This window comes from Polypterus senegalus, chromosome 6 (genome assembly GCF_016835505.1).
Source record: "Polypterus senegalus isolate Bchr_013 chromosome 6, ASM1683550v1, whole genome shotgun sequence".
In the NCBI taxonomy this organism is placed as follows: Eukaryota; Metazoa; Chordata; class Cladistia; order Polypteriformes; family Polypteridae; genus Polypterus; species Polypterus senegalus.
Window position 1 is genome coordinate 184,789,641 of NC_053159.1, and position 20,241 is coordinate 184,809,881.

The 20,241-nt window shown below is 39.2% G+C and overlaps 1 protein-coding gene across 2 annotated transcripts in view; it reads left to right on the forward strand.

Moving 5' to 3' along the window:
- Positions 1-19,442, forward strand: part of rbm45 (RNA binding motif protein 45) — a 72,063-nt gene extending 52,621 nt beyond the window's left edge. Inside the window, exons 9-11 of one of the 2 annotated variants that reach the window (XR_005634178.1) lie at positions 5,844-6,060; positions 14,976-15,019; positions 19,128-19,442. Coding sequence is in view for 1 of the 2 variants with exons in the window: in XM_039757716.1 (XP_039613650.1) it covers positions 5,844-6,036 (193 nt within the window). In the remaining variant the exon portion in view is untranslated. The remainder of the gene's footprint in view (positions 1-5,843; positions 6,061-14,975; positions 15,020-19,127) is intronic. The other variant, XM_039757716.1, reaches the window with a different exon arrangement.
- The last annotated feature ends 799 nt before the right edge of the window (positions 19,443-20,241 follow it).

The following is a 20,241-nucleotide window of genomic DNA, read 5'->3' on the forward strand; positions in this document are numbered from 1 at the left end:
TTAGGGCTCGTCTCAATTTTGCTAAGAAACATCTCAATGATTGCCAAGACTTTTGGGAAAATACCTTGTGGACTGATGAGACAAAAGTTGAACTTTTTGGAAGGCAAATGTCCCATTACATCTGGTGTTAAAGGAACACAGCATTTCAGAAAAAGAACATCATACCAACAGTAAAATATGGTGGTGGTAGTGTGATGGTCTGGGGTTGTTTTGCTGCTTCAGGACCTAGAAGGCTTGCTGTGATAGATGGAACCATGAATTCTACTGTCTACCAAAAAATCCTGAAGGAGAATGTCCGGCCATCTGTTCGTCAACTCAAGCTGAAGCGATCTTGGGTGCTGCAACAGGACAATGACCCACAACACACCAGCAAATCCACCTCTGAATGGCTGAAGAAAAACAAAATGAAGACTTTGGAGTGGCCTAGTCAAAGTCCTGACCTGAATCCAATTGAGATGCTATGGCATGACCTTAAAATGGCGGTTCATGCTAGAAAACCCTCAAATAAAGCTGAATTACAACAATTCTGCAAAGATGAGTGGGCCAAAATTCCTCCAGAGCGCTGTAAAAGACTCATTGCAAGTTATCGCAAACGCTTGACTGCAGTTATTGCTGCTAAGGGTGGCCCAACCAGTTATTAGGTTCAGGGGGCAATTACTTTTTCACACAGGGCCATGTAGGTTTGGATTTTTTTTTTCTCCCTAAATAATAAAAACCATTATTTAAAAACTGCATTTTGTGTTTACTTGTGTTATATTTGACTAATGGTTAAATGTGTTTGATGATCAGAAACATTTTGTGCGACAAACATGCAAAAGAATAAGAAATCAGGAAGGGGGCAAATAGTTTTTCACACCACTGTAAGACAATATAACCAGAAATTTTCATTTTTTTCGATAGAAATTGAAGGGTTTTTTTTTTTTATTAAGATACCATTAATTTCATAATACAATATAGCCAAGGCATTACCTGTGTGCATGGTGGGTGCGGCAACATGCTATAAGTCAGCCCACGCCTCCAACATAATGGCTATTACTGCTTGAATTGACTGAGATTTTAATTTATTATTCACATATGGCTTCAAAGCCCCCCCGTTCAGCAGCAGTTTTTTCAGGGTCCTAATGGTCAACTCCCTTAGCTTATTCTTGATTAGTCCTATATAACTGCTGATTGGTTATTAGATGAACTTTCCTAACTGCTCGAGCCCCAACTTCACTAAATCTTCTCCTTCTCCAGTGTCATCTAAAACAGAGAAAAGATGACTTTGGCAGGCTGAGCATACTACGCTTTTCCACTCATTTTCTGTCCAATGGCTGTGTTTATTTATTTATTTAATTTTTTTGCCCATTTTAACCTTTTGTTTTTATTTTACAGTTTCACATGTGGCCTTTTCTTTGAAACTCTGTCTCAACATCCCAGAATCGTCTCTTCTGTATTTCAGATGATACTGGTATTTGGCGTGAATTTAAAGAAAAAATGAGCTGAGGACCAGTAAGGCATTTGTTTCTCACACTACACACTCTGATGAACTTCTTCTCTTATCCTGCTGTCCATCTCAGCCTTCCCCTTCTTTTACTATACTGGTTAAATCCAGATTGCTCTCTTCTCTCAAGACAGTAATAAACACATTTGTACAAAATGTAAATTTTTTTGGCAATCTGTCACACAAAATAGCCTTCAGTCTGTTAAAAAAAAAAAAATAATAATAATAATGTTCCTTGAGAAAACTGTTTCATTTTGGCCATTTGTGTACCCTGAACTGAACTTTAGAAATGTCAGTAACTTGCAACCCAAAATAACAGGTGCCAACAATGGTAATACAGTTACAAAGGTTTCTCAGTAGTGGTAGGGTGTTGTACCATGTTAGCCATTATGAATGCAATGAGACGTCAAGCAAAACGACACCTTTTGTTGGCTAACTGAACAGATTACAATATGCAATTTTTCATAGCAACTCTGGCACCTGAAGAAGGAGCCTGAGTGGCCTCGAAAGCTTGCATAGAGGTTTCTCTAATAAACTATTAGCATGAAAACATGACTAGTTTAAGGATAAGCTAAGGGAGTTGACCATTAGGACACTGAAGGAGTGGCTGCTGAAAATGGGGCTTTGCAGCCATATGTGAGTAATAAATTTAAAAAGAATAATACAAATTTATTTATATGGCAGCTTTCCCATGCTCAAGTCGTTTCACAGGGCCATAGAAAGAACAGCGGGGTATATGTAAAATTGGATACAAGTATTTTCTGCATAGAACACTAGAACAGATAAATACAGGATATACAAAGGAATACATAGAGTAAAATACTAAATTCAGTACTAAAAGAAAGCCTGAACAAATCACATAATTTGTGATATAAAACACGCACAAATTATCCGGAGTATCTGGACAGAGATAAACTGAAAGAAGGGGTAGACTGTTAGAGAGGTTAGGAGCACGCACTGATACAGCGCATTGCCGCACCCACCACACAACAAACCAACTCGGGATCCAGATTAGGACCCGAGTGCAGCCGTACAACAGGTGACACTTCAGCCCCACACTAGTTCAGATGGATTGGAACAGTGTGAGGTTTTTTATGGTGACTGGTGTGCCAATTCTGCCACCAACCCTCAATTTTTTTACCTGCAGTTTGAAGGGCCTTCAAGCAGGGATGGATGCAGATTAACATCATACCCAGGATGACTGTTGGGTTAAGTTAAAAAACTTCCTGCTATACAGCTGAAGGTCCTGCTGTCACCCACAGAGTCACCTTAAGATCAGAGGACCTTAGTGGGCAAACAGGAGCCTAGTGTGGGACAAGGTTACTGATGTAGTCTGGTGTAAGGCCATTTAAAGCTTTGTAGGTTAATAATAGACTTTTATATTCAATCCTTTAAAACACAGGGAGCCCGTGAAGACGAAGCAGGATAGGTGTTATGTGCTCGCTGTTGCTGGTTTGTGTAAGGACTCTTGCAGGAGAGTTTTGAATCAACTGAAGATGTGATATAAGATTTGAAAGGGCATCTGCCAGTGGGGAGTTGCAATAATCGCTTGGACAAGTTTCTCAGCATTGGAAAAAGAGGGAAATGAGCAAACAGGGATATGTTACAGAGGTGGAAGTAAGAAGGTTTCTTAATGCGATTTATATGAGTGGAGTAAGAGAGGGAGAAATCCAAAATAACACCAAGATTCCTTGCATTAGAAGAAGGTGTGATGAGATTATCATCAAGAGTGATAGAGAAGCGGATAATTTTCTTAGGTTTTGCTTTGGTGCCAATTTGCAGGAGTTCAATTTTGTTGCAGTTTGATTTTAAAGGGTTCTGCGCCATCCAGGTTTTAATTTCACTGAGACAAGTTGTAAGCTGAAAAACATAATTGAGTATCATCTGCATAAAATTGATAACCCAGTCCAAAGCTATGAATTTTATGGCAGAGAGGTAGCATATAGATACAGAATAGCAGAGGGTTGAGGACAGAGCCCTGAGGAACTCCTTGTATGACTGGCACTAAGCTGGACTTGCTTCTGCCTAGACTAACAAACACTTGCCTATCAGTCAGATAAGACTTAAACCACTGGAGGGCAGTGCCAGAGATACCCAAAATGTTTTCCATTCTGGACAGTAAAATGTCATGTCTGATAGTGTCAAATACAGTACTGAGGTGTAACGGAATCAATCTACTACCATAAGCAAATCATAAGTTACCCGAAGCGGAGCAGTTTCACAGTTGTGTTGTGCTCTGAAACCACACTGGAAATCAGCCACTTCAAGCAGTAATAGCCATTATAGACACTAGTAATGCCTTTGCTATATTTTTCAATCAATTTAATGGTACTTAGATAAAAAAAAGGTATCAATGTCTATCCAAAAAAGTTAAACTTTTTGAGTGACCCCAGACTTTTGAACAGTTGTGTATTGACTTAAGTTTGATTAAAAGCACGCAACATACAAGATGTGAACCATATTATCACTGCTAACGTGAATCACCAGTATACTTTTTCGCACCCTATACTGTTAAAGTTTGTGTTTAAAGGCTAGAGTGATGGTGTTTTGGCCTTTTTGTGTTATAAACATTGAGTAACATTAAACAAAAGACAAAATAAAAAAGAGGTTACATTTTTATCCAAAGGCTAAAAGAAAAATATTTTATTTGAATTAGTACAGTGGACCCTTGACTTAGGAACTCTGGTTGTAACTAAAGTTGGTTGTAAGTCAACACTGTTTTTCCCATAAGAAATATTGGAAATACCCATAATGCATTCCGAACCTCCCATAGAAACACTTACTTAACCTCTTCATAATAAAACAGGGTTGTATAATGTGCATAATTTACCAAAACACCAATATTTTTTCTAATTTACTAATCAAAAAGTTATAATAAAAGTTAAGTGCCTAGCCTACCAGAAATAACAATTTTGTACTGTACTCGCCATTTAAGTTGACAACTTTGGCTTGCAGGAAGGCAGGAGGAGAATGAAATGGAAGGTGGTTATTGTTTGGAAGGAGCTTCCTTATACAAATTTTTTCTTTGTAAAATTGTTGAGATGGTGGATTTCGACATGCTGTACATATAAGCGAGATACAAACGGCACTCTCATATTTCCGCACAATTTCCTTCTTCGTTTCAATTGTGATTGCTTTCTTTACCTTTGTTACCTTCTCTTCCTTCCTTAGCAATTATCGAAATAAATTATATAAATCACTGCACTGACCGAAATTAAATCCACAAACACATGTATCTGGGCTCCGATTGACACTTACGAATGCTCTCGGCTGTTTGCTTGTAATTGCACAAGCAGATACACATGACCGCATTCGGGTCGTAATGCAAGACATTAGTTTGTAATTTAAAACAAAAATTTTGGTCGTAAACCAAGTTGTTCGCATGTCAGGCCGGTCGTATATCAAGGGTCGACTGTATATGTGAAATTAAAAATTTTAATAACATTATATTACAGTTTACATTTAGTCAAAGTCGGTGCATTTTTACTGACTCTGACTTCGACTCCAGTAACCCAATAGTTGCTTCTGACTCCACGTTTCCGACTCCACAGCCTTTTTCTGCTGATTTTTGCCCCCATTCTCTTTCAGTTACAGTGGTTACCAGTTCAGTCCCGTATTAAGTTCAGAGTCTTGCTTTTCACTTTCACAGTCCTGCATGACCTTGCTCCTCTTTACCTTTGTGAACTCTTGGTCTCTTTTCCCCTTCTCACTCTCTCTTAGGTCTTCTTGCCATAATCCACTTGCTGTCCCACACATCAGACTTCGAAGGCAAGTCCTTCAGTGCCATGGCCCCTAAACTTTGGAACTCTCTTTCCTAAACTGTCCGTGACTGTTTTTCCCTCTCTACTTTCACCTCTGAATCAAAGACTTTTCTCTTAAATGAACATTTCTCTTTTTTCTCCTCTACTTAATTTGTTGGGTTTTTTTTTGTTTTGTAACGTGACCCTGAGATTGTTAAAGAAACTGTATTAATGTGGTGTCTTGTTTTATTTGTTCTTCCTGTTGTTTTGGTGGTTCTTGTTCTTATTCTTCATGAGTGTTAACTTGTGTTTAGCACTGCAAGGAGATCAGAATTGGTTAGAAAGAAATATAATTCAATACATAAAACTGTAACTTTAATGAAAACAAGGACTACACCTCCTCTTTATACTGCCACCCTGAAATTCTAGCAGCACAGGTGCGTCAAGCTTTTAATAACTCGTGTTGTTTTTGTTTTAAATTTTTTCATCTGCGGATAGAGACATCATTAACCGTTGAATTGTGTGGTTGTTAACCTTACAAATTTGTGTTCTTTCATTTTTATAATTGTATCATTCTGATGTTGTACACATTAAACCTTGGTTTGTGCTCCCTTTTCCAGTCGATTTGGGAATCTTATTGAAGCATATGTTGTACCTGGACGAAATGTGGGCTACATTAAATACGCAGATCGAAAGAGTGCCAGCGATGCTATTGCAGCCTTACATGGTAAAGTTGTAAATGGAGTAAGACTAAAAGTGATGCCGGCTGATCCCCAGAAAGAAGAGTCCCACAAACGGCAGAGGACATATTAGGACATTTACAGAAACCAGGACACGGTAAGTGAACAGCACTTGTTCAGTTGGAGAAGAACGTTAAGGTACCACAAGGACATGACGGGACATGACTTGACCAGCTCTTCGGTTTTCACAGTATTTTGTGCATTTTGAAAAGTAGGCAAAACATCGAGTGGAAAACCAAAAAGAACAAGAATCACACCAAGTCGTACACAATTCAAGTGCTGGTGTTTGACCGTTTTACTTCCTTAGTACACTGTAATCTTTACCATTTATTTACTAAAGGACTTTATTTTACATCAACATTTCTTACATTTATAGTATATTACCACATTTCTTTTATTTTTATATTCAAATTAAATTGCACAGAAGGAAAAAATTCATTGTTAACAATCATCTTCATGATAACAGAGCAAAAGGAACATTCTTAAAATATAAGGAATGACTCAGTTGTGCTGTGGAAGTTGTTAATTTGTACATATGATGACCTCTAAGATGCAATAAAATCATATAGAATTGTATAGAGACGTTTTTAAATTTCATAAATATTTAAAAAGTAGAGGTTTTGGCTTGCCTTGCCTTTTTGTTTACTACCACACTTGAGGAATTTAGTTGCATCTGAAAAAATATTAACATAGCACAACTTGCATAAATACACATATAAATATACACATTTCTTTTTATCTTCAAAAAGATATGGGTTTTTTCATTCATAAATTAGATGTATAGCTTATTTATAAATACCTACCTTTATAAAGAGCAAATTTTTTAAGGGAAGATTTCTCGTAACTGTTGGCTGAACTGTAAATACAAGGAAGGAATTGCTAGGTAGTGTGGTAAAGAGTAGGACTTTAGGGACCTTCAGATCTCAACTTGAAGTTATCTTAGAAAACCAACTTGAATAGGATTGACAAAGCCTGTTAGACTGATTGGCCTGAGATGAGTCATTATGGCGTTAATTTAAAGCAGTTCTGATATACATGCAAAGAAACTGTATATATATGTGTATATAGTTATACATGCTAATATACACTATATGCTCAAAAGTATTGGGACGCGTGACCTTTACACCAACAGGGACTTTAATGGCATTGAATTCCAGTACATAGACTTTAATATGGAGTTGGTCCTCCCCTTTGCAGCAATAATAGGTTCCGCTCTTCTTGGAAGGCTTTCCACAAGATGTCTGAGTGTTTCTGTGGGAATTTGTGTAGATTCATTCTGTAGAGCACTGATGTCAGACAAGAAGTCCAGGCTTACAATCTCCATTACAGTTCATCCCAAAGGAGTTCAGTGGGGTTGAGGTAAGGGCTCTCTGTGCAGGCCAGTCAGGTTCTTCCACACCAAACTCATCCAACCATGTCTTTACACACTTTGTATTGTGCACTTAGGCACAGTCATGCTGGAACAGAAAAGGGCCTTTCCCACACTGTTTCCACAAAGTTGGAAGCATAGTGTTGTCCAAAATGTTTTGGCATGCTGAAGCATTAAAGTTGCCTTTCACTAGCCGAGCTCAAACCCTGAAAAACAGACTCAACACCATTATCTCTCCTCCACCGAACTTCATGGTTGGCACAATGCAATCAGGCAGGTAACATTCTCCCGGCATCCGCCAAAACCCAGACCCGCCCATCTGACTGCCATGTGATGTGATTCGTTATTCCATAGAACATGTTTCCACTGCTCCACAGTCCACAACTCCATCGGATGTGAGGCTTGTATACAGCTGCTCACACATGGAAACCCATTCCATGAAGCTCCCACTGCTTAGATTAATGCCAGTGAAATTCTGGAACTCTTCAGCTATGGAGTCAGCAGAGCATTGGTGAGTTTTATGCACCTTGCACATTTCCAGTTGTTGACTCCACTCTGTGACTTTACGTGGTCTTCCGCTTCATGCTCTTATTCCTAAATGGTTCCACTTTCCAATGAGACCACCTATAGCTGACTGTGAAATAACCAGAAGAGATGAAATTTCACAACCCATCTTTATTACAAAGGTGGCATCCTATCACAATATCACACTTGAAATCACTGAGCTCTTCAGAATGACCCGTTTTGTTTCACAAATGTTTGTAAATGGAGACAGCATGGTCAGGTGCTGATTTTATACACTTGTGGCAATGGGTCTGGTTGAAACACCTCAAAAAAAAAAATATATATATAATATATATATATATATATATATATATATATAATGTGTATGTGTGTATATAATATATATGTGTGTATGTATATATATATATATATATATATATATATATATAATATAAAAGGTTTAATTTCATTAGAACAAAGTGCACAGGACTGAAATAATTTCAATAATGCAGAGGATTTCATTATAATAGAAATTGCACTTAACGTAGTCTTTAAACACGTACAGTTGACAAAGCTGACTGTAGAATACCATGCTGGGTGGCAACAGCTTCTTTTCGTGTTGCCTTCTTTAATGGCAGCGAGAAGTTCCAAATTTTCCTGTTCAGTAATTTGCTGCCATTGGTGCCGAAGCCTATATGGATAGTGGGGTCCTCCTCAGATTGTTAGCAAAACAGTGCTTCTTGGCGTCCCTATCCTGGATGAGGATGGGTGTGCTGTGTGCTGTGCACTCCGCTTGAGTTACATGAATGCCACCCCTTGATGTCCAGAGTGAACACCCCTTAATATTCATAAATGGCCTTGGTTGACAAGGCCTAATGGATTGACTTGTCTCTCTCTCTGACTGTCAGTTGTTCTTTTGTGAGTCAGTCTTTTCTAAACCTGAAAAATTTTTACTTAAAAAGATAATAATAAAAGGTTCAAGAAAATGAAGGTCACATTCAAAAATATGAATCGTATGTCGAAATTGGTGAGCACAAAATTGATAGATGCTTTCAAATAAAACAGTTTTTATTTATTTATTTATTTATTTATTTATAAAGATTATGGTGTGCAGGTGTTCGCAGGGTAAAATCTCAACGAATATAGAAAATACTCACATATTCATAGAATTTGTTATGAACCTTGCCAGGTATGAACAACTGCCATCTGGGCTGTCTGACTAATTTCTGGATTGTGCCCAACCAACACCTTCCCCAGTTCTAGTAACTCATGGCTTCTGTAGACAGTGACCCTTGGTCATTCTAACCATATGTTGATTAAGCAAACATCAGCATTTTAAAATAGCCTGACTGGTTTGTCTTTTCACGTGTTTCTGTCCATCTTCCTGGCAAGTTTTACCCTGTTAGCTTATTAATAACTTTGAAATAAACTTCCCAGATTACAGTTGCACACCTCAAACCTATTACTGTATTGAGTAGCATAAACACGAGGGTAACTCAGCACTTTTGCCGAAGGGTGAGCCGAAAAAGAATCCACAATCTGGTCTGTGTGCTTGCTGAGGTGGACCTCCAGAGCTCCACAAGCACGGCAGAAGTCAAATTTAATTGACAGTTGTCTTGCCCCTAGATCCTGTATATTTTTGCTCAATACTAAAAGCTGATTTGAGATAAAAGGTATGTATTCTGTAAGTGGGGATGCAGGTAGAAACCCTGTCTACAGGTGCCTGAGGGGCTACCAGATGAAGTACGTCAATGGCTTTCAGGACCCTGAACTGCTGGGTAGCAGGAATTTGTGAGTGAAGCATGTATGGGCTTTGTTGTGCTTTTGGGTAAACAGCAGTTCTTGGTTTCATGTGCTTCCATTTAAGGGGTTCAGGGTTTCTGCACAACTTCTAAAACCTCGGGAGAGGTAAGTTGTAGACCTGTGTTTATCAGCCCATGTCGAACATAGAGTTGTTGACCGTAAAGTTAGAAAGTGAATTATTAGCGAGAATTCAACTGGTGGAAGGAAGAGAGGCCAGGGTGTGAAACAGTTATTCAGCATTGTCCATAATTTATACTAGGGGTCGGTCCCCAGTACAGGTAGCCCTTGTGGAATATTTGATCTTTTGTTATTTTCACCATTTTGTTGCAGTTTGTTATAAAATCCCTAACAATCAAACCTTTTATTGTTTGGGTTCATGGGTGTAGCTCAAGAGTGCCACTTAATCTTTAGCACTGATGAATATTCCCATTTGTAAGTTAAAATAATGCTACAGGATTTAAACAGTTTGGAGGAAATCTGAATATCCCTGCTTAAAATACAGTACAATTCAATTATTTTTTGTATAGCCCAAAAATCACACAAAGGGTGCCGCAATGGGCTTGAACAGGCCCTGCCTTTTGATAGCCCCCCCAGCCTCGACACTCTAAGAAGAAAAGAAAAAAAATACCCAAGAAAATGGTGGAAACTTTGGGAAAGGTTGGGTGCGCATTCAAAAAAAAGGTGTCAATACAATACACAAAACGGAACACAAGTAATCCTCAATGCAATAGTGCAATAGAAATATTCCAAGTACAGAGCAGAATTCAACAGCAGATGATATCACATAATAGGATTTGGATTTGAATTTGTTTAGAGTCCTGGAGACCTCAGCCATCAAGCTGCCTCCCCCTATTGGCCATTCCACAGCTGAGTCAGTGCTGGGCCAGCCAATCCAATGAAAGGACCCTTCTACTTGATAATTCCTGCGATCCTCCATCAGAGATGACTTTACTTTAGGCAGGCAAAACAATTTGACAGGTGGGCCGTGGCACCAAGTGAGTACTGTACTGAGAAGAGAAACAGAACAGGTGAGGGTTAGTAACAAACAGAGGGGAAAAAAAGATACAAAATAGACACCATGCTTATTAATGCTGAATTCTGTAATACAAGTATGTTTTCTTAGGTTGCATTTATTTAAGAATAAACACTGGATTTGTTTTCAGTTATTAAAGCATGTGAAGGTATAGGCCTGCTTTGGCGTAAGACCTGTGAGACCAAATGTGAAAACTTACACTATCAGTGATCATGAAGCACAGCAAGAGAGCACCCACCATTTTGTTAGTCAACTTCCACAAGCAGTAACCATCTTGGCTCCCTGCATAGCAAACTTTCAGAATACCAAATACAAAGTGCACATTTTTCACATCCAACTTTTACACTAATCTGTGGATTAGTTTTGAGGCAAAGATTTGCCCTTGTGTTAGACTGTGTGACTCTTTTCCATAAATTATGTTTTTTGCACATTGACTGCTTGGCTGGCTTTAATGGAAGATTATTTGTGCCAAAATTAAATGCAATCCAGAGTCCACTAACTTGCAGTGCAATGCAAATACATGTAGTTCATTTATGTCGTGTCATAATTAAAGACATACCAGCTAAATGATTGACTGCTTTTCACTATGGCATACAATTCACTTGTTTTAAAAGTTAATACAAATATGTATTGCATTTTAATTCATGTCCACAGATCGCATGCCATAACTAAATGCAAAGTAAATGTATTGCATTTTGCTTAGCAGCTGCTCAGAGTGTATTGCACTTCATCTCAAGACCACTCATTTATCAAAGCAAAACTAAATGTAATCAAATGACCTATCGACATCAAAAGGTGGGAAAGGCGTATCAACAGTTGAAGTAAGAGGCATTGCATTCTAAACATTTTGTGTGTTCTGGCTGCAAGCATAGCTTTGTCAGTGTGGAGTGATTAACTGAAACATTGTGAAGTATGTTTTATGTCTTGCTGGAAAAGTTTGCTCTTAATTTGTCTATAGAATGTGTATAGTCATGTCATTTTCTAACTCGCTTAATCCAGACCAGAGTCACGGGTTGGTTGCTGGAGCCCACCTCAACGAGCATTGGGCGCAAGCGGGAACAATTACTGAACCAGGGCGCCAACCCATCACAGGGTGATCACACACTAGGACCAATTTAGATTACATTAGATACACTTGATTAGTCCCACGGGGAAATTCGGATGCATACACCAGCGGAAACATAAAAAACAAGAATACGGACTCGCAGGACAAATAACACAGCCATTCAATCTATAAATAAAAAATAAAAAAACTTAATGAGTACATCAGGTGGAAGCTTTGAATAGCATTACCAGTTCACTTAACCTGCATGTCTTTTTACCGTGGGAGGAAACCGGACCGCCTGGAGGAAACTCATGCAGAGATGGGAATAATGTGTTACATTTACTGCCTATCACATATTGTGCTATTGTTCTTGTGATAGTCCTGTGAAATTTAGCAGTAGCCAGTACTGTCACCCCCATCTGCAGGTATTTACCCACCTTATTTAAGAGAATATTGGAGTGTGAACGCTCAGTTGATGATCTACATAATTTTATGCTGCAGCTCTTGAATGATTTCTAAGGCTATTACTGTTGCAGCGGGAAATTCTTCTCCAGTTGCTGCTGCTTTTACAGAAAATAAAATCGTCATTGACTTTGCAAACTTCCACCTGTTCAATGAGACAGTGGAGAGATAGATAGATTGAACTTTATTTGTGCCAAAGGGGAAGTACGACACTGCTTTATCAACTCCCCTTTCGGCATATTTAGCGCTCAAGTGTAAACACTCCTCATACCCCATCTGTTGACACCCCTTGCCCCACCTTTTGATACTGATTGGTCATTTGGTTACGTTTGGTTTTGACCTGACCTGTTTCTATGTGGTGAGGGGGATAACGTCTTGGATCAGTAATCTGTATAAAGATAGCGGCTGCAATGACTCATTACCAAATAAAAGCACAAACAATTTCACAGGTCTGCTCAGTCCGCACTCTAAAAATAACCCTGAACCACTCAGATACTAAAGCCTGCTTCTCTGTTAAAACACTGCGGCATATTGTACCCTTGATCAGGATGACCCTCCATTGTTCGTTCCCTTGGGTAGAAGATCTTGCTCAACCATGGAAGTAAGCATTGCTTCAGGGCTTTTGCATTTTCTGCACTCAAGCAGGTTTTCGTATTGTACAGTATTAAGTATTATACTGTAGTAATGGGTTCAGCGTGGGTCACTGGACTTTCCAGTATATGAAATCTTCCTTTTGGGGAGATTGCAGTTTTTAGGATTTTTGTTCTTGTGGGATTTCCCCCCCAAATAAGGCTGTGAGACTGCAATGATCTGACACTCAATTTGTACAGGGTTTATTAAATATAGGTAATTTTTCACTTGACACATGCTGAAGGTACATCTCCAAACATGGTATCAAGTCCCATGTAGACCCCTAGATTCAAAAAATAAATAAATAAATGATCGTTGTTGAAGATTTAAAAACTTTCGATAGTTATCATTATCTTATTATCGGCAACCCAGCTCCCATGGCATCTGTGCGTTCCAAGGTAATTTCACCTTTCATTTTTACTTACTTCTGCATTATTAACATTTTTGTTTTGTCATAACTGTCACTGACAGTTTTTAAACAATTAAACAAGGCACCAACCAGAGCATGTCCTCACATAAATTTAATGATGATTAGACAAGTGCTATCAAGTGTCGGGACAGTTGCATATTTTCCCATTTTCATCTTGTTTTTGATGCGGATATTTAACTTGCTCCTTCCATGTGCCCATCCTCAGTCATTCTTTTATCGGACATCGATCAAAATCTTCAAGTATTCGGGGAGAATGGAGATCGCAAAATTCCTGACCTAACAGGCTGACATAACTAATCAACAAACGTTTGTGAAACTACTCATGTCACATAATTCACATGTCTAGTTCTAGTCACTGGCCATGATAATGAAGTGTGGTGACTAGTGATCGGCGAATTTGGCAAAGAAGAAGGAAGTGTTCTGGAATCTTGGAAAAAACCATTGAAGTCATTGTGGAAGAATTAACGGAACTATTTTTGAGTGGATCCTAATAGTTCAGTGGTTTTTTAAGCATCCCTGAGATCAAGGGAAGCATCTGGCAACTATGCTGTACAGATTATTGTGACCATACCACCATCCCTCCCTGAGATAAAATTATACGGCGAGTACTTCATCTCTCTCCGCGTCTCCAACGCTCCTATCACTGAGTCTAACAAACACTCACATAGACTGTGATGCAAGGGATGAGCGTTATATACTTGAGTAGTTGCCCTGGTCCCTGCTTAATCTGCATTACATAGTGTAGAGAATAACATGCTTAATCCGTCTATGAAGATACATCATACAACGAATCTGTGAAGAACACCTGAGTATTTTTTATACTGTTCTCATTATGGTCAGCCAATATACCTTTCAAATTAGGCAGTTTGGCATAGTGGTTAAGACTTTGGACTTCAAGCCCTGAGCCTGTGGAATCAAATCCCGATACTCACACTGTGGTGACCGTGAGCTAGTCGCTTGACCTGCCTGTGCACCATTTGGAGAACATAACCAATTGCATGATGCATGTCGGAAGTCACTTTGGATAAAGGCATAAGTAAATGTAAATTTGTGCATGGTACAAATCATGCTGGTCTACCAATCAGGTAGCGAAATCACACATGTGTGAACCAGATCAGGCAGTGGCATAAAGTGTGACGTGGAGTACACTTAACAGTGCAAGTGCATGAAAGTTCTGTGCATGCGTGATGCGTGGCACGATCCGTAGGTTGTGACATCCCCATTCAGCATGCCCGCTACACAGCTCTGTGATGTCATACTGGCTTTGTAAAGCATCATGGATGCTAGGGGGATAAAAAAAAAAAAAAAAGTTTTATCTAAGCCAGCCGCACAAAGAATTTCCAGGGAACTGGGCAAGGTTTACAGCAAAATAGTGCTGCTGTATTCAAGTTGATTAGCTGATACAAGGCAGAATTTCACAAGACTCTATACACCTACGGCAGCTATCCAGTCATATGCTTACAACACCACAATGTGTTTCTGTCAAGCGGTGTCCTCACTGTAAAGAAACAATTCAATATGCAAAGTGGGGGAGGCGGGTCTTCAAATCAAATGCTCATTCTCGTTTGAGCGTGCTCCACTGCTGTTCATGGGAGGAATTCTCCAGAAGTTGAGGAACAATATTTTAGGAAAAATATCATGTTTAGGACATTGTGATCAGATGGCAGGATATCTGATGTATGGATAATGCAACCTGAGAAAATGTTACTTAAGATTTTTTTTATGGATGTTTTCAGATTCCTTGTTGTTTGTTCTGCATTTGTTGATCCCCATTAAAAAGGTAATTATGTCCAGAACTTTAACTCATTTCTTTGATAAAACATGAGATAATTTTTTTTTCTCTGCAGTCACTAAAAACAATATGTCTTAAGTAACAGATTTCAGAAAAAAAAAATGATATAATTTTTTTTGATAGACTATTCCTTTAATGCTAGAATCCCTGAAGCCTACAACAAAAGTCGTACTCTCAAGCCATCTTAAACTACCTCGCACCTCCTCATCAGTGTCTTTGTTTTGCAAATGTGTCCCGTCCCCCACTAAATAAAAGCACACTTGTTTTGTTATACTTGTACCTTTTGTGAAAGTATTTATTTGATATGTGGACTTCAGTCTTCACACATTAAATGTATCTGCGTTTTTCCAAAATTACCAAAGTTCAGTAGCTCTAGCATAAAAAATGTAATTCAACAAAAGCAAGACGCGCTGAAAGGATTCCACAAACAAAATATCTTTGTTTTTAAAAGTTTTAGTTAAACTTCAAAGTAAAACAGTTCACACAAAAAATAAAAAAATAGCAAAAAAAAAAAAAGAAAAGTTCTTGTTAAGAAAAGTTCTGTTCAAAGCTTAAATCTTGTTACATTTCTTTAAGTTTGCTTATTCAGTTAAATCACTTACAAACGTTTCTGAACCATTTCAAAATAGTCAGAAAACTGTGTGCCTATCCCATTTCTAAGCTTTTAAGTCCCTGATTACTGGGACCTGTTCTAAACAACAACTGACACAGTTAACACACTGAATCTCAGTTATAGCAAGAAAGTTCTATCTCTTACTAACCTACAGGGGGAGAAGACTATACCATTGTTTATGTGTTTGAAAGAAAATTATATTCAATTCAAATTAAGCAAATTCGCATATGAGTTTAGCTCAAAGTTTTAACTTTCTAAGATTGGCTCTTACATTATATACTTCACATCAACATTTTGTCATTAGTAGTATAACATTAAAAAAGTTTCTGTTTTAGTTATGTGTTCAACATTTCTTGCCTCGCATTTCCTGTCATCATACACCATTATGCAGATCGTTGGAGATACAGAACATTCATGAAATGTATGTAATCCAAATAACGTTATATTATTTACCCTATTCAATTCCAGAGGTACGTCACACCCAGATAAACATGCTTGAGCTGGGAGAACTTTTTGTCCAACTTGAGCTGCGTTGGTGCGGTGGATGGGATAGCAGGCTGCCTGCTGTCAGTGCTGATCAACAAATCTACAAAACAAAAGACACTGATGAGGAGGTGTGAAGGAATTTAAGGTGGTCTAGTGTTTTTTCTTGGGTTTCAGGGATTCTAGTGTTAAGTCTTTTCCTTTATACATTGCTTATGCCATAGAATGTCAGTAGGGTTGAGGCCTAGAGTTTAAATTGGTCATTCCAAAACCTTGATTCAGATGTAGATTTTAGATTTGCTGGTATATTTAGGCTTATTGTCCTATTGTGTCTTCTAATTTCAGTCAAACATAAGTTGCCAGGCGGCGTCCAGTCCTATATCGCCATCCCTCTTCCATTGTTCTTGATGGTTGGTTATTAAGGCTCATCTTGTGCTACGCTATCTTGTTCTATTGTGGAATTGCACCACAGTCTATCGCATGTTACACATTTTAGCACTGGTGACCAGCCGCTATTTTTTCTGCCCTTTAAGCAATACCAAAACTTCTGCTGTGGAGTGTAGTGGTGCTGCTGTGCAGAATTGAGAGGACAGAGTAAGGGAAAGAGGGAGCTGATGGCACTAGAAAGTGATTTTAGATGGTACCTGCCCATTCGACCCTAGAAATGATTCTATTGCTCGTGACATACAGACGTGGACAAATTTGTCGGTCCTCTTACAGCTCATTGAAAAGTTCTGTCTGCCTCGGAAAATTGACGAAATGAAAAGCAATGGTCCTCTGTGTATCTTCATGCCTTTGATATGTTATTGAATAAAGGAAAAGCGAGTGTGACAAGGAGATCAAGCATTGACAAAGATCTTCTAAAATGGCCTTTTTTGAGACACCTAGAAAAGATCATAAAGAATTGGATTCAAATAGTTTATTAAATTTGTATCACGCATGTCTTCAATCATGCAATTACTCATTCAGTCAATTTAAATGGGAGAAAATTTGTCACTCTAGTGTTTGGTGTCCATTGTGTGTCCAACACTGAACATGGACCAGAGAAAGCAAAGGAGAAACTTGTCTGAAGATGTCAGAAATAAAATGATAGACAAGCATCTTTAAAGGCAGAGGCTAGAAGACCACCATCTCCAAGCAGCTTGATGTTCCTGTGGCAAATATTAATAAGACGCTTAAAGTCCATGTGACTGTAGCCAACCTCCCTGGACGTAACTGCAAGAGGAAACAATGTCCTCAGGATGAGCAGATGGATAGTGAAAATGGGAGACAAGATGGCAAAGACAACTTCCAAAGAGATACAAGCTGAACTTCCAAGGTCAAGATCCATCAGTGTCTGATCGCACCAATTGTTGCTTTTTGAGCGACAGTGGGCTCAATGGAAGAACACCCAAAAGGACTGCAAATTCTTCTGGGACAATGTCCTTTGAAAGATGAGACAAACCTGGAGCTTTTTGACAAGTCGCATCAGCCTTATGTCCACAGATGAACAGTGAAGGTTTCAAAGAATTGAACACCATAGCTAACATGGAGGAGAAACTTTTGTTTTTGGGGCTGCTTTGCTGTGGTTGACACCGGGTGGCTTGAATCTGTGCAGGGAACAATGAAATCTCAAGACCATCAAGATATTCCGAAGTGAAACGTCCTACCCAATGTCCGAAAACTCAGTCGCGGGTCATGGACAACAAAATGAGCCAAAGTACACAGCTGAAAGCACCCAAGAGTGGCTAAGAACAAAACATTGGCCTGTTTATGAGCCCTGATTTGAATCCTAGTGAACGTCTATAGAAAGAACTGAAACATACAGTCTGGAGAAGACCTCCTTCATACCTGACACACCTGGAGCAGTTTGCTCAGGACGAGTGAGCCAAGCGACCTGTGGACAGGTAGGTGCAGAAGTCTCATGGAGAGCTGCAGGGATTGCAGACTTTAAAGGTTGTGCAAGCAAATATTACGTTTAAGGGCCCCATCATTTTTGTCCATGCCATTTTCATTTGTGTTATTATTTGAAATATTCTGTCGAATCAAAACTGTAAAGCCTGTGGTCAGTTAGCCCGGCCACAAACAGGCAGACACAGAATATTCCGTAATCTCACACGTTTATTTACAAGGTCCAGCACACAACACAGTGCCTGAGCACCAAACACCCTTGTTCAACTCGGATCTCTCCCTCCTGGACATCTCCTCCCAAGCGTTGCCTTCTTCCTCCCAACTCCGGCTCGTCTACTCGAGGGAGGCGGCCTCTTTTATAGTCACCCAGAGGTGCTCTGTGATGGTCTTCCACCACACCAGTAAGTGCCGCATGAGCACCCGGAAGCACCCTGGAATTCCTTCTGGAAGCACTTCCGGGTGTGGCTGAAGTGCTGACATCCAGGGCTCCACAATCTTCTGGGCTCCCCCCCGTGGTGGCCACGGGCCCCAGTAGGTTTGAGCTTCCATGCTGGGTTCCCGTGGCTGCCCTCTCATGGTCCAGGGGAGGTTTAGTCCTTCCCGCCGTCCCTGGCCGGGGTCTGCCACAAGCCAAATCTGTTTTGTTAAGTATGGAGCAAACAATGATGGGTACCAATGGATTTTGTCATTTTCAAGTTATTTCAGAGACAGTTGTGGGTTCTCCTTTTTTCCTGGAGGGGTTTCAACACATTTGTCCATGACTATTAGAAAAAAAAGAAGCTTCTTCTTAAGTCTTTGTGATCGAGACGTCACAGCACTAGCAGTCACCACAGTGCAAAACGTGTAACCTGGGATGATGGACGGTGGTTTATTTTAGAGACACACACGTATGTTCGGTTTTACAACAACAGCACCGTGCAGGAAGACAAAAGGTTTACCTTTTTTTTTTCCACCTTACTGTATAGGACATGATGTCATGTTGTTAGTGCTCTGCTTGTCAGGCATGCAGGTAGCCATTAAAACTGTTTTCTGAACAGTATGAAAGATGTTCAAGTGCATGCATGCATTCGCTACTTCCTCTTGACAGTTGTGATGTTTTTGTTTCTACAGAAATGTAATGTGACATGACCCTCAGCATGACTGGCGGACGTGATGACTGGACTACCGACAGTGACTTCTTTTCTGTGACATTGCTACTAGCTGCATTTAGTTTTTTATTTTGTTTTTTTTTTCTTACATTTGTTGGCGTAAACAAGTAGGGGAAAGACAGACTTTCCATAAAAGATAAGGTTAGCTCTTTATAAAACATTTTTACCCCGTTTATTTGAAATCTCTAGTGTTGGATGACAGTTGAAGATTGTATTCTTTTTACGTGTCACAGTTGGTTATGTCAGAATAATAATAAAAAAAAAAAATTCTGTTTCAGATTGTTTCAAGTTGTGGTTTGTTTTTAATAAAAATAAGTGTTCTCGCTTTTGCTTCTCTTTATTCTGTTTAAAAACTACTGATCAGTGGTCATTCTGAGTGTTTATGACAAAATATTTTGTAGTAAACCTACAAAAATCAATATTAAGCTATTAAATACATTGGGCGACTTCTTCTCATGGGGTATGTCAGATTTGCTGACGGACGTTGCTGGACTATGTCAGGTTATCGACCGAAAATCCTTGAGTGTGTCACATTTAACGAGTGCCTGTTGACCTTAAAGCACAGTCAGACCCGCCCCTATTTTGTGACAGCCAATAGCATACTGCCTGACGAAGCCCACGCTTTATGATAAGTTAAAAAGTATGGCAAGTTCATCTGCTATTTCTGCTCTCCCCCTCCACCCAAACATCCCATTCTGTTGTGGTACATAAAACATGAGACATCAGACAGACGAGCTTCTCTTCTGTTTGTGAGGTCCAGATCAGCCATGTTCTTCATTCCTCATCACTGCTTTATATTTATTGTACTTCCACATCAGACAGCATGGTGGTGCACTGGTAGCACTGCAGCTTCGCAGTAAGATAAGCTTAGGTTTGTGCCCTCTGCATGGAGTTTGTGTGGGCTTCCTTTATGTTTTCTGGTTTCCTTCCATTGTCCAAAAATATGCAGCTTAGGTGAATTGGAGTCGCCAAATTGGCTCTAGTGTGTGTGTGTGTAAAGATATATAGTGGGTATAGAAAAGAATCCCCCCCTTCGAAATATTCCCTTTTTTTTTTTTTTTTTTGCTTTACGGCCT